Source organism: Mastigoproctus giganteus, chromosome 2 (genome assembly GCF_048544385.1).
Source record: "Mastigoproctus giganteus isolate SK-2022 chromosome 2, ASM4854438v1, whole genome shotgun sequence".
Taxonomy (NCBI): domain Eukaryota; kingdom Metazoa; phylum Arthropoda; class Arachnida; order Uropygi; family Thelyphonidae; genus Mastigoproctus; species Mastigoproctus giganteus.
The window spans coordinates 64,789,717-64,803,714 of NC_143576.1; the positions used below are offsets into that span (position 1 = coordinate 64,789,717).

Genomic DNA, 13,998 nt, shown 5'->3' on the forward strand with positions numbered 1-13,998 from the left:
GCAAAAGAACATCGGCACTGGACCTTGGATGATTGGTCTCCTGTTTCGACGAGTCCAGTTCCAAATTATTTTGAGCTGGTGGGAGGGTGCATATGTGGCAGAAACTGCACAAAGTTATGCACCCATCATGGCAACAAGGAACTGTTCAGACAGGTGGATGGTCGGTAACGGTTGGGGCGTGTTCAACTGGCACATGCTATGACCTCTGGTACATCTAGATGCATCTCTGAACAGTCCAGGTTACGTTTCCATCCTTGCAGACCACCTGCATCGCTTCATGGTCATCGTGCACCCACAGGGCAATGGACTCTTCTAGCAGAACAATGCACCTTTCCACAGAGCTGTAGTGACCAGAACGTGATTTGAAGAGCATTCCACAGATTTTACCACCATGGAATGGCCTCTCCATTCACCAGACATGAACCCTGTGGAGCATCTTTGGGATATTGTGGAAAGGTCTGTTCGAGCTTTGGATTCTCTATACAGGAATGCGACGGAATTATGGACAGTGGTGCAGCAAGCATGGATGGAAATACCCGTGGAATACTTTTGTAAACTAGTGGACTCAATGCTTCAACGTGTCACTGCCCTTATCCAAGCGAAAGGTGGGCCTATCCGTTACTATGTAGGTATCCCATGATTTCTGTCCACTCAGTGTAGTACTTACAACCATGCATGGATTGAAAGTTGAGATGATCAAAAAAGATACTTGTTGACTTTAGATTTGAATTTCTGTAGATCATAATTTTCAGGAAATACGTATAAAGGGAAGTTGTTCCAGAAAACTGAAGTTGAAAGAATAAATGGGGAAAAGGAAAATCTGGTTCTGTGAGATTGGCGTTGGGCAGCAAAAGGATGCTGACTGGTTGCATCATGCCTTTGGAATGGTTTTGACGAGAGTGTGGAGGACTTATAGAAGCCAATTCAGAAGAACAGTGCCTATGGAAATATCTATAGAAAGGGCATGCAGCAGAAAAAGAACATCTATGAGAGTGCAGAGACTTTGTAAGAGTCTCTCCACTAAGTTAGGTCAATAATTAACAATTCAACAATTCTAAGTTAGGTCAATAATTAACCTAACTGTCCTCTTTTGAATGGAGTCTAAAAGTCTGAGAGAGGTTATGTGGCCATCGTCTCAGAAGTGGGATCAATATTCTGCAGTATGGCAGATTTGTACAGAGTGAGTAGCTGTTTAGTAACATTAAGAGCAAAAGAGAAAACCCAGTTTTTTTTATATGCAGTGGAAGCAATATTTGTGATGTTCTTATGTCAAGAGAGATTAAAAGTCAGGGTAATCCCTAACAGAGATACGTGATCTTGTCTGGTTATGATTGTCATCAAAGATATGCATAGAAGCAGAAGAATCCTTTTTGAAACACAGGACTGAATTTTAGAAGGAATGAAATTAAGTTACATTTGCCCATTAGAGAATTACCCGGTGATCAGCTTTTAAGGAATTGGTAGTGGATATTCGAGAAGTTGCAGCTGTTTCTGCAGGGCAGCATTTCTCAAACTGGAAGGTGGAATGTGCATTATGTTGTCATCAGCAAAACTATGAATAGGATTTCCAGTCAATGGAAGGTCATTAATACACAAGAGAGAAAACAGAGGGAGAAGGACCTGTACCTTAGGGAACACCATATGATTTTTCTGGTTATGAAAAAACTGTATACCCAATTATAAAAAACTGTTGGCAATACATAAGATGAAAGCTTATTTAGAAGACCATTATGACAAATATGAACAAGGGCCTTTTAATTGTGATGAGTAACTGCCCATTCACCAAACTTTTTCCATTGGAGTTGTCCATAGATGGGCAACTCAAGCCAGTATATCACCAGTGTATCGATACTGACTGAATCCATATTGGCGATCATTGATCAGATGGAAGGTTTCAAGATAATTAGGAGCAGCTGTAAATAGATTTCTCTATTACTTTAGAAGTGCAATGCAATGATAATTGGATGGGAAGGATTTGTCACCTATTTTAGGTACTGATTGGATACGAGCAAATTTCCAAGCAGAGGGGAAAATACCAGTGGAATAAGAAAGTATAAAAATGTGATATAGAACAGGTGTATGCTTGGGTTTGAGAACAAGTGGAGAAATACCATCAACAATTGGAAAATGAACCCGCATTTTTCTTGGCATCAAGATTGTTCTAAATTCTTTTGACATCCTTTTGATGGAAAACCACAGGAGGCATTGAGTTGGGTGTACTGGGATTGGTAGGAGGTGGTTGGGAGTAAAAGTTGTGGCCAATAGCTTTGTCAAGAGACCAGAATTCTCGACTACCATGTGGACATGAAGCAAGTTTTCTGCTCTTAGCTTGTTCAAAATCTACTTTGGACTTATTAATTACAATTGTTGCAAGCTTTGGTATAGGCCGAAAATGAACCTGGAGATTTGATGCAAACTAGTTGCGACATGCAGCATTCTTATCTTGAACAGCTTTAGCATATTTATTAGAAAACCATGGTTTAAATAGAGGACAAGATTTTAAGATGGAGTGTGAATAAAGGATTTCATTCCTACACGAATAATTTCATTCACATGATCTAAGCAAATGTTGACATCAGAAGATTTAAAACGGTAATCCAACCAAGGAGACAAAGAATAGAAATCTCTCAGATCATCCCATTTTGTGTTCTTGTAATGCCAAACATGAGGCTGAGAAAGGCCATGAGAAAAAGGCTCCATTTGCAAAGTTGACTCCTATTCTTCCACTTCATAACAATTTTTCTTCATCTTTTTTTACAAAATAATTGTAAAACTGCATTAATATCAGATTTTTTTTAAAAAAAATTCTGACTTGGCCATCAAAGCATTTGACTCAGTAGCACATGAGTGGTTACTTTATCAGATGGATAGCTGGATGGCTTCAGGACAGGAGGCAGAGGGTTGTGATAAATGATTATTCCTTAGATTGGGTTGATGTAAGAAGTGGGGTTCCCCAAGGATCAGTATTAGAACCACTGTTATTTTTGATTTTCATGAATGACATAGATGAAGCGATAGTGGGCGTAATGTCTAAATTTGCAGATGATGTAAAGATTGGTAGAGTAGTTAATGATTGTTGCCAAGCAGAACTTCTTCAGAATGACCTAGATAGACTTCAGGGATGGTCAGAAAAATGGCAGCTATGCTTTAATCCAGCAAAATGTAAGATATTGCACTTGGGGAAACAGTAACCCCAAAATAACTTATACAGTTGGCGGAGTTGACCTAAAGCCGGAAGTGGAGGAAAGGGATCTGACCGTATCGTAATACTTGAGTATTACGATACGGTCAGATATGTAGTTCACCGAGCATTGTAGACTGGTTGCTAGGAGGGCCCATAGTGTCCTATCAATGATTTATCAAACAATCACTAGTAGAGATAAGGATGTCATAATCTCATTGTATAAGGCTATTGTTAGACCACACTTGGAATGTTGTGTTCAAGTACGGAAACCACACCTAAAAAGAAACATTGTTCTTTTTGAAAGGGTCCAAAGACAGGTAATTTGCCTGATGAGATCGGAAAAAGGGCATCCATATGAGGAAAGACTTCGAATATGTGGGTTACAAAGCTTGGAAACTAGGCACCTTAGAGAGAGAGGAGATTTGATTGAAGTGTTTAAGGCTCTGAGAGGCATAAGCAAAATGAATAAGGGTGAAAATTTCAGGGTTATAAATGATTCTAGAACAAGTGGGCATAATTTCAAGTTACGGAGGGAGTTGTTTAGACTGGATTGTAAGAAGGTTTATTTTAGCCAGCAATTTATAAATTACTGGAATAAGTTACCTACATGGGTAGTAGAGGCTGACAGTTTGAAGAAATTCAAAGTTCAAGCTGGATAATTACCTAAGGGAGAAGGGGAATGCATAGGTTGTTCATTTCTTTTTCTCTTATTAATTATTATTATTTTTTAAAATTTTCTTATTATTATTAATTTGTTTTTAACTCATTCTTTTATTTATTTTTTTTTTTTTTTGTTATTTTTTTTTTTTTTGGCTGGTGCAGCATAAGCCATAGGCTTCCTTGCACCATGTGGCCCTTACTAATACTAATATGTTTAAACTCTGCTGTTTGAATCTCTGGTGTCCAATAAAGAACAGGTTAAACTGTTTTTTATTGGACACAGCTGTAACCATAAAGAGCAGGTTAAAAAAAATAAATTTTTTTTTTTTTTTTTTTTTTTTTTGGATTTTGACTGCAGAAGATAAAGTTAAACTAAATTTTTTCACAACAGTAACAGAAATAAGATGTTTTCTACAAATTTCAATAACTGCCTATATGTTTTTAATGTCACATCAACAATTGCAATCGATTTCTAAAGAACTGTATGTATTGTGCAATTTGTACTGAATTACATAAAAAAAATCCAATTGCTCTGGTTTTGTTTTCAAGAGGTGCATTTGTTTTGTCAGGGACATTTGTTGTTATTTCATTATGATACCAATATAAAACTGACATCTTTTTGTGATAACCACAGTCATTTGTGTCATTGGCAATTACATCCCTTTTTTTGTCTGGAGAATAGAAAAAAAAAAAAAATCACTCTAACAACATTGTAAGCTTAAGATGATGCTGTTTCTGAATTTTGTTATTTAAAATTAACAGAACCATTTTTAAAATGATGCTTCTCCACTGGGTTATATTTTGATGCTAAATCCTTACTTTTAAGTAGGAATTTACATACTTAAAATTTTGACTTACAGTGGTGTAGTCAAAAATGAACTCTGTATCATTCAAGACAAGAAATCGACAAAAAATTACAATAAAATGCTACATCAAGTAATATACATTAACCAATGATAAATGTTGCATTAATCTTTTTAACTTCTAAACCTAGAACCTTTTTTCTTCCCCTCCAAGAAATAATGAGTCAGAAAGTAAATCCTTGTAAGCAATCAAAATTTTGCTGCTCGGTTACTTAATGTTATTACTTGGTTGTTATCAACACTACTGTTATCTGTTTTTAGCTTTATCATCTCACCTAATGCAAAAACTGAAGTTTTACTATCACTTTCTCTATATCCAGTTTTCTTATTTTCTGTTCTCCTTTTGCAAATTACTATACAAAATGGTGCACATTTAAAGTAAAACTGCATTATTAAGCTGCAGGTAACTCTTGTGGGGTTGTGACAATACCAAACTGTAAGAGCAAAAACAAGTAAAAACATTATGCTTTCATTAACCAATGCAAGTTATCACATCCACAAAAGTTAGATGCAACTATTCGTGCTGGTTGGCATAATATAATCTACTTTCTTCACGTTTGTGCTCTGATAAAATAAAATATTATACATGTGTACAAGATAAAGAGAATTAAACAGAATTGTTTATTTACTGAAAATCTCTGTACATGTAATATTGATACATTAGAGTATGCACATTCAGCAAATACCATATTTTCACTTAAGGGTATATGACCCTTAAATGAAACAAAAAATTCAACAGTGGAAGAAGAAGAATCCTAACATCTCTTGCAAAAAACAGATCTGTGTTCAAAGACAGCAGTAAAATCCCTATTGATCAAAAGTGATCAGTAGTGATTTCACTATTTTTGATCAAAGGTGGAGCGTGATAAGGAACTTGGAAAGGCAAATTTCTTATCACACTTTTCCTTATCACTGGGAAACCATAATTTATATATTAATAAATTAAAGAAATATTGATAATATATGTACTGTGTGTGTTTTTAATATTAAAACTGCTCACCGTTTCTCCTCTTAGTATTATGTGTCTATTATCAAGCTGTACATCAATATGAGATTCCTACAAAGAAAAAATAATCTTATATACTGCAAGGAAAATCAACTTCAATGAATATTAATTAATACTTAATATTTTTAGAAGGTGAGGACTATGGACAGAAGCCAACTATGAAATTTTGATATTATTCCAGGTGAATTATCTGTCATTAGTGCTAGGAGCTAAGCGCACAAATTTAATGAAATTGAATTTGCTACTGGTTAAGTAAACAAATATAGATATAGTAGGGATACTGGAAACATTCAGATATAAGTGATGAGGAATTTGAATGTGTTAGGAAGAACAGGCAACACGGGGGAGTAATCTTCTTGAGGAGTATACAGAATCTAAGGCAGTGCACCCAGATGATGTGGGTGTCCAGTACAATGTTCAGTCAATTTGGTTTGACATAAACACAGTGTAAACTAAGAGAGCAGAAGTTTACTGTGGGAGTATAATGAAACTAAACAGACAAAGTGAATCAGTAGATTAGAATGTCTCATAATGGGGGACTTAACTTTCCAGATATTGACTGCAACTTGTGGACTGATCACTAACACAGTAAAAGAGATTATCTGGATTTCTTACATGATTATTTTCTACAGCAGTATGTTAGAGAGGCAATGAGAGAAAGTAACACTCTTGACTTGATTATCAGCAGTTGCTCATCATGCATTAAGAACATCCAGAAAAAGAAACCACTAGGTTGCAGTGATCATAATTATGATGTGGTTACAAAGGAACTGGATGCAAAAAATAATTTTGATATCATATTTGGATTTCAGGAAAGCTTTTGACACTGTTGCGCATGGAAGACTATTGTACAAATTGGAGCAGAATGGTATTAAGGGTAAGTTGCTACAATGGATAAAAGGATGGTTAAGTGCGAGCAGACAGAGGGTGGTAATCAATGGGTGCTGCTCTTCTTGGACTAATGTTATTAGTGGAGTCCCACAGGGTTCGGTGTTGGGTCCACTGTTGTTTTGTATATTTATCAATGATATTGATGAAGGTATATCAGGCTTAATGTCGAAGTTTGCAGTGATACAAAGGTTGGCAGGGTTGTTAATGACAGTAATGGCAGTGTGCTACTGCAACAGGATCTAGATAATTTGGGCAGATGGGCTAAGAAGTGGCAACTGAAGTTTAACCTTGACAAATGCAAAGTACTGCACATGGGTAGAAGTAACCCCAGAGAAACGTACCAACTGTGTGGTACTACACTTAAGGTGGTAGAAAATGAAAAAGACCTGGGAGTAATTGTGAAGTCAGATATGAAGTTTTCTGAGCAATGCAGACAGGCTGCCAGGGCAGGTCATGGGGTTTTGTCAATGATATTTAGGAATTTTGCTAGCAGGGAAAAGGAGGTGGTTGTCCCTTTGTATAAGGCAATGGTCAGGCCATGCCTTGAGTACTGTGTACAGGTCTGGAGGCCTCATTTTAGGAAGGATGTAGATTTACTTGAGCGTGTACAGAGAAGGGCAACAAGATTGGTGAGGGGAATGAAGGGATCCTCTTACCAAGAGAGGCTTAAGTTCTGCAAATTGCAGTGGCTGAAGACTAGGCACCTGCACGCTGATCTGATTGAGGTGTATAAGGCCTTGAATGGGTTGAGCACGCTGAATTCTGATGGGATCCTTCCACTTGTTCAGATTATGAACCTAAGGGGGCATAAATTCAAATTAAGAAAAGACAGAAGTAGAATAGATGAGCGGAAATTTGCCTTTAGCCAGCGGGTGGTTAATTGCTGGAACAAACTTCCATCTATCGTTGTGGAAGTTGATAGGTTAAATAAATTTAAGGAGGAACTGGACAGGCATTTTTTTTTTTTTTGGCTGATGCTGCATAAGCTCATACACTTGCTTTCTTGCATCACATGCCACCACCACTACTACACCACAAAGTAAAGGGACATCGGGACTCAACAGAAATGCCCACAGGCATTTCCATTGTGAGTCCCGATTGATTGCTGGGTGGCTGCAGAGCAGAATGGTTGTGATGAATGGATATTCTTCAGATGGTTGTAACATCAGGAGTGGGGTCCCTCAAGGACCAGTGTTGTTTCTCAAGTTCATAATTTGATAGAAGGTGTGATGTCAAATTTTGCAGATAATGTAGAGATTGGCAGAATCATTAATGATCAGTGCCAAGCAGCACTCCTTCAGGATAACATGAACAGATTTCAAATACGGTCAGCGAAGTGGCAGCTATGTTCCAGTGCTGCTAAATGTAAGGTCTTACACTTGGGGAAAGGCGACCCACAAATAAATTATACACTTGGTGGGGTTGAATTAAAAACAGTGGAAGATGAAAGGGATTTGGAAGTTTAAATACAGGCAGATATGAAGTTTTTTGAACAGTGTAAACAGCCAGCCAGGAAAGCGCATTGTGTCATATCAATGATTTATCGAACATTATCCTGTAGAGTAGGGAGATCATAATCTCACTGTATAATGCAACCGTAAAACCACATTTGGAATACTGTGTTCAAGTATGGAGACCTCATCTGAAAAAAAGACACTGAGCTTCTTGAAACAGTCCAAAGACTGGCAACTCAAATGGTGAGATCAACAGGACAACCAAATGAGGAAATAATCAGAATATGTTGCCTACAGAGCTTGGCAACCAAGCACCTCAGAGGCAACCTGATTGAGGTTTACATGGCTCTGATGGTGACAGTAAATTGAAGGTGGAATTCTCACAGTTAGAAAGAATTCCAGAACTAGGCATTGTCAATTCAAATTAGACAGTGAGTCATTGATTAGAAGAAGTTGTCCTCTCGGTAGCTGAGGCTGACATTTTCAATAAATTCAAAGTATGGGCAGTTCTTACTTTAGGAGTTCCTGGGTTTACGAGTTTTTTTTCCCAAGTATCAAGTATCAACAAAATCGAAAATATGAACATTAATTGCAAAAAATATGTTAAACATTCATAAATACCACATTCCAAACCACGTGCGTAGCTATACAATACAGTGTACCCCGTTTTACGATATTAATCAGTTCCAGAGACATCGTATCATAAAAATATCGTAATGTGAACCCAATAACACATTGTTTTTTGGTAATTCGTTTCAAGACCTTGGAAGTTGAAATCTTCACTGTATAACTAAGCTATTTATCTCTCTAAAATGTAATTTTTAAGGTCACGAGCGTGACCTTAAGGGTCATATAAAAGGTCGTGATCGTGGTTTGTAAATTGGATTAGTTACCAATCCAAATCATTAAAATGCACTAAACTTTCATCGTTATCATATGTTCCATTATAAGAATCAATTTTAAACACCTTTGTGATATTTTTCTAAAGCACATTTCTGGAGGTCACTACCATAAAACAATAAAAACAATTTGCACTTTCCAGTTTATAGGGCTTTTCTGTTAGCTAGCGCAATCTATTATAAACGGGTAGTAAACGTGATCTTCTTGCATTTGCAAAAATACTGATAGCTGGAATTGTGTGGTTTTTTATGTTATTATGGTGAAATGTGTTTACCCTTTACTGAAATATTCAATCGTATAAAAAACATTAAAAAATTTCAGAATCTTCTCTTCATTCCTTTTTTTTTTTTAAGCTTTGTAAACTTGTTACTCCACGCGAATCGTGTTAATTGCAATTTGTGTGTGCTGTTAAATAATGCTTAAGAATGCAATCGTGAAATTTATAATTAAAACAGAAGAGATTATCTTGGAAACAAAAGCCTCTTGAAACATTTCTCAAGAAGATGACTCCTTGTGCAACAAACCAATGGGTGCAGAGCCAATAATGAGTGATCAAAGAGTATGCACTTAGTCGATGATGATGATGAAGAATAAACATTCTTTAACATTTGTAAGTCGTAAATAATTTCTCTATTATTATAATTGGCTTGATTTTTACAGACTACGTTTTCATTTCTTTCAATAAATCAATCATTGTTTAAACAAACTCATTGTTGAGAACGTAACCTATATTTTTAACATTATGTCTATGGAAAATAAATTCCCACTTTATGAGCGCGCACTAGGAATGAATTAACTTGTAAAGTCAAGAACTACCTATACTTATTTGTGTGAGGAGGGAAGCATATAATTTGTGTTTTCTTATCTGCAGCAAAAGCCTGTGGCTTTCTTGCACTATATGGAAAATGCTATTACTATTTCCATGGGACATGCAGAAGTCAAGGTAAGTGGCACTAGAGACACAATGCTTGGCTAGTTGGGGTGCAATAACATTTACAACTTAGTGGCTGACAAAGTACTTTGTAGTGATTTGTAATGATATGTATTATTTTGCATTTCACATGGTACAAGTGAGAATTACATGATAATAGCAACTTTATGAATGTAAACCCAATTTTATACTGATTTTAAATTACATTTTAATTAAATATACTTTAAAATCAGTTGTTTTATTTAATGACCATAAGAGTATACTTTTCAGGATGTGAGAGATTAACTTCCGGTTTTTTTTTAACTACTATTTATTGCTGTAATCTTTCTCAAAGTCTACTTTTTATTTATTTATTTTTCCCCTTTTTTTATACTTTTGGTTTATTTTATTTTATTCATGTGATTTCGTACGGCACACATATTGACTTGCACCTGATAGTTACTTCTTTCCTAGGAGAAGAAATATTCCAACAACTGAGGTAAGCAGTCAATCTGTTGCAAATCAAAAGAATTCACAACCAAAAAGTGCCGAAAACTATCACTTACATAATATAATACTCTAATTAGCTGCTTAACTTTCAAACTTTTTTGTTTGAGTGCTTGGATATCAGAGCCAATTCTTTAATTGAAAATAAATATAGGCCAAAAATTCAATGAAGTCACTGTACATTTTTCTCCAGCATGACTGCATGGGGCGCCTCCGTAGCCAGGTGGGCAGGAGCAGCAGTGCGTAGCACACGCTTCTTGAGTAGACTGGGGTTTGAGCCCGTGACCACCAAATACAGAGGATGCGGAAAGGTCAGGGAATGACTACCGCATATCCCCGGAGCAATATGGCCTTAGTTGCTAATGCTCCTAAAAACCAAATAACAACAACAACATGACTGCACAAGGTGCAATTAGCATTCCACAATCGGCTGAAATGTCTAGCACAACACTGCAGATCATAACTTCAAAGTGAACAACCACAGTACATGGCTGGAAATATAGATACAATTCCTCACGCTGTTTGTTTAACATTCAAAATAAGTTTTCTGAAGTCAAAGCAGTTTTTTTCCAGTTGAAGGTAGGTCACCAGTGGGATATAATGCCCATTTTCAACAGTACAAATAGTAAATTATGAAGCTTCCTGTTTTAGCAATGGCAATTAACTGCAGATGGCAATAATAGTTTAAATCAATTTAAGGTAATATAAAAATGTGCCATAGACAAACATCATGCTTCATTTTCAGATATTTTTAAATTAGAATTACCAGAGAAGTATTGTCACGAACTTGTAAAATATGCACACCAAACTAGAATTTAACTGTCAATCCAGTGAGTACCATGCAAGAATCAGAATTATAATTCATCACCATTGGTAACAGATTCCTTTGTGTTCCCAATAAAAATATTCTTCCTTAGAGAGTGCAATGTCAGGAAAAAGTCACAAATTAGGGTTAATTTGAAAATGAAAGCCCAGACACAATAGAAGTACATTCATGATCTTGCATTAAGACTTTGCAGATAGAGGACCAGTAGGTGGCAGTGATCACAGTGTACTGATGTGAGATTTACTTAAAGATGTAACAAAGTTTTTGCTTTCGTAAAGGTAAGAGGAGTTTCCGAAAAGTAAGGAAACTCCTCCTTTATTTTTTTCGATATCGATGGTTTGATCGTTGATGATCCTGCTCAGATAGCTGACAAATTGAACAAATATTTTGCATCTACAGTCACACATGAAGAATTCTGAAGGTAAGTGGACAGATAGATGCTTATTAAACACTAACAGGGAGCTTAATGATTTTCTTATAACTGAGAACAAAGTGGAAGGGAAATAATTAAAATTAAATATAAGAAAGGCACCTGGAGTGGATGGGATCTATCCAGTTACATTAAAGGAAGCGACAAAGGAAGTAAGCAAACCCTTAGCCATAATTATGAGAGCATCTTTGGAAGGTCAGTGGCAAGCTGTAGTGGGCTCACGAGAGCCCATTGTTATTTCTTTTGAAAATTTGCAAGCCCATTGTTGAGACGATCATTTATTTTACAAATGAAATCCTGAATGCAATTATTGAGTATCCAGAGCCGAAACTAAGGTGGGGTGAGCGGGACCCCATCCCCAGCATTTTAATGGCGCAATCGATCAGTTGTGTATTTTGAAATTGCTTCATTTTTGATTTAATTACAGTCGGACTTCTGTTTAACCAACTTCTTTATAGCGAATATTTTAAAATTCCTCCTGGTAATTACATTTAAAATAGTTTCTGTTGAACAAAGAAAATTTCCATATAACGGCAGATTACAAGAAACAACTTTGTATGCATTGTTCCCACCTCTGGTCTTTAGACAATTAAAAAGTGAAAATTAAAGGTGAAAGGGATTACCGTTTCACAATGTTAGTGGTGTCCCTAAAACTTATGCAGTCACATACTGAGAAGTCGCGCTAGTTGTTATGCTTTCCATAGCCAGTCAGAGGATTAAGAAGATTCTCGACACGGATTATAGCCTCTGGTCAACCTGTGTTGTGGTTCCACTTTACTCCACAAGACGTCATATGTTTTTCAGAGAAGTGAGTAATCCAGCCTTCCAGTGAATTTCTCCTGTCTATGTTTACATGGTCACAATAACTGAATATCCGTGTGATTCCGACATTTTGCACAATATTCAAAGAACTAGTGACAGTAGCAACATAGAGGGGAGTGGGGGGATTGAGGCAACTGAGATATTATATAAACTTTACAAAGATGAAATATTGACAGATTTTGAAATTTCGTCGAGGCTTTCACTGTGTAGAAAATGTTCTAAAATATAATGGCATGCAGGCAATAATTTAAAAAAAAAAAAAAAAAAAAAACTGTATGCATTATATCACCAATCTCCAAAAAACCAGCGCAGATTAAGGATGATTGCTAAAGAACTTGATGTGGTAACTATAAAGATCGGTCGTGTGTTCAGGCTACGATGAGCAGCTTGTAGCTTCCAAATGGCAATTGCAGGTAAAGGAAATTATTCTGAATTTTGAATCGGAAGTTAAATATTCCGGATTATTAAATCGACTTTTAAATCTGGAATTTCTTAACCATTTCGCACTAATGATCGACATCCTGCAGGGGCTCTCTCACCTTTCAGAAGCTTCATATTCACTATGGTAAAAGCAGATAAATTAATTATTCGAACTATCAATGATATTGATCATTTGAAAAATTCAGAAGGAAATTATGAAGAAAATTGAGAGCATGTTGATGTGGAAATAATTTGAAGGAATCGAAAGTAAGAACACATTTAAAAAATTACCTCATGACAGGTTATTAAATGCATTGTTTTATCCTTAAAGGATAAGTTATTAATGCAACAGAATGATTTTAAATTAAATAAAGAAAATAATCATACCATTGAAAGAAATTTTAAAGATATGCTACCGGAAGTCATGGAATATGAAAGAACTTTAGTCTCGGTGGAAAGACGGTGAAAACCGAATAAGAAATTTGTTTTCTGATAAAATATGAAATAAAAATTAATGATTTTAGAGATTTTATCAAAAACATTTTAACTTTAAAATTGAGTAAAAATCCCTTTTCAATTAAGAATGCCAGAAATATCTTTCAAACCATTGCAATTAGCAGTGCTGAAGCTGAGAGAGCTTTCAGCGCAATGAATAATATTGTGAATGAATGAATAATGTTGACAATTAAACGCATTGCAGATTATGATGACCATACAGCTAAATGGAAAACCATTGCTTCAATTTTATCCGGATCGTTATGTCAAATCATTCCTCTGTAATCATCGCTCAGCTATTGAACAAAGCTTGACAACAAATATTAATAAAGAAGTAAATTGTAATGGCAATTTTTAGAATAAATTTTTCTTGAATATTTGTAATAATTTTTTTTCATGTAATCTGTGATTTTTGTTTACCTTTTCTAGAATAGTTTGCTTTTTATGTAATATTTTTTATGTTGTGGAATGTTTTGTGATAGTTTTTGTTATGTGTGATTTGGGAAATATTTCATGTTATATTTTATTCGCAATATTAAAATTTTATTATGAAAAAATGTATCCATTACATTTCCCTATTTGTAAAAAAAAAAAAAAGAATAAAAAAGTCACGAATCTGCTAAGCACGAA

At 35.6% G+C, this 13,998-nt stretch overlaps 1 protein-coding gene across 1 annotated transcript in view; it reads right to left on the reverse strand.

Annotated features, from left to right (window-relative positions):
- Positions 1 to 13,998, reverse strand: part of AsnRS (asparagine--tRNA ligase) — a 384,567-nt gene that overhangs the window by 190,813 nt on the left and 179,756 nt on the right. Inside the window, exon 9 of the mRNA XM_090368498.1 lies at positions 5,708 to 5,764. Coding sequence (XP_090224624.1) covers positions 5,708 to 5,764 — 57 coding nt within the window. The remainder of the gene's footprint in view (positions 1 to 5,707; positions 5,765 to 13,998) is intronic.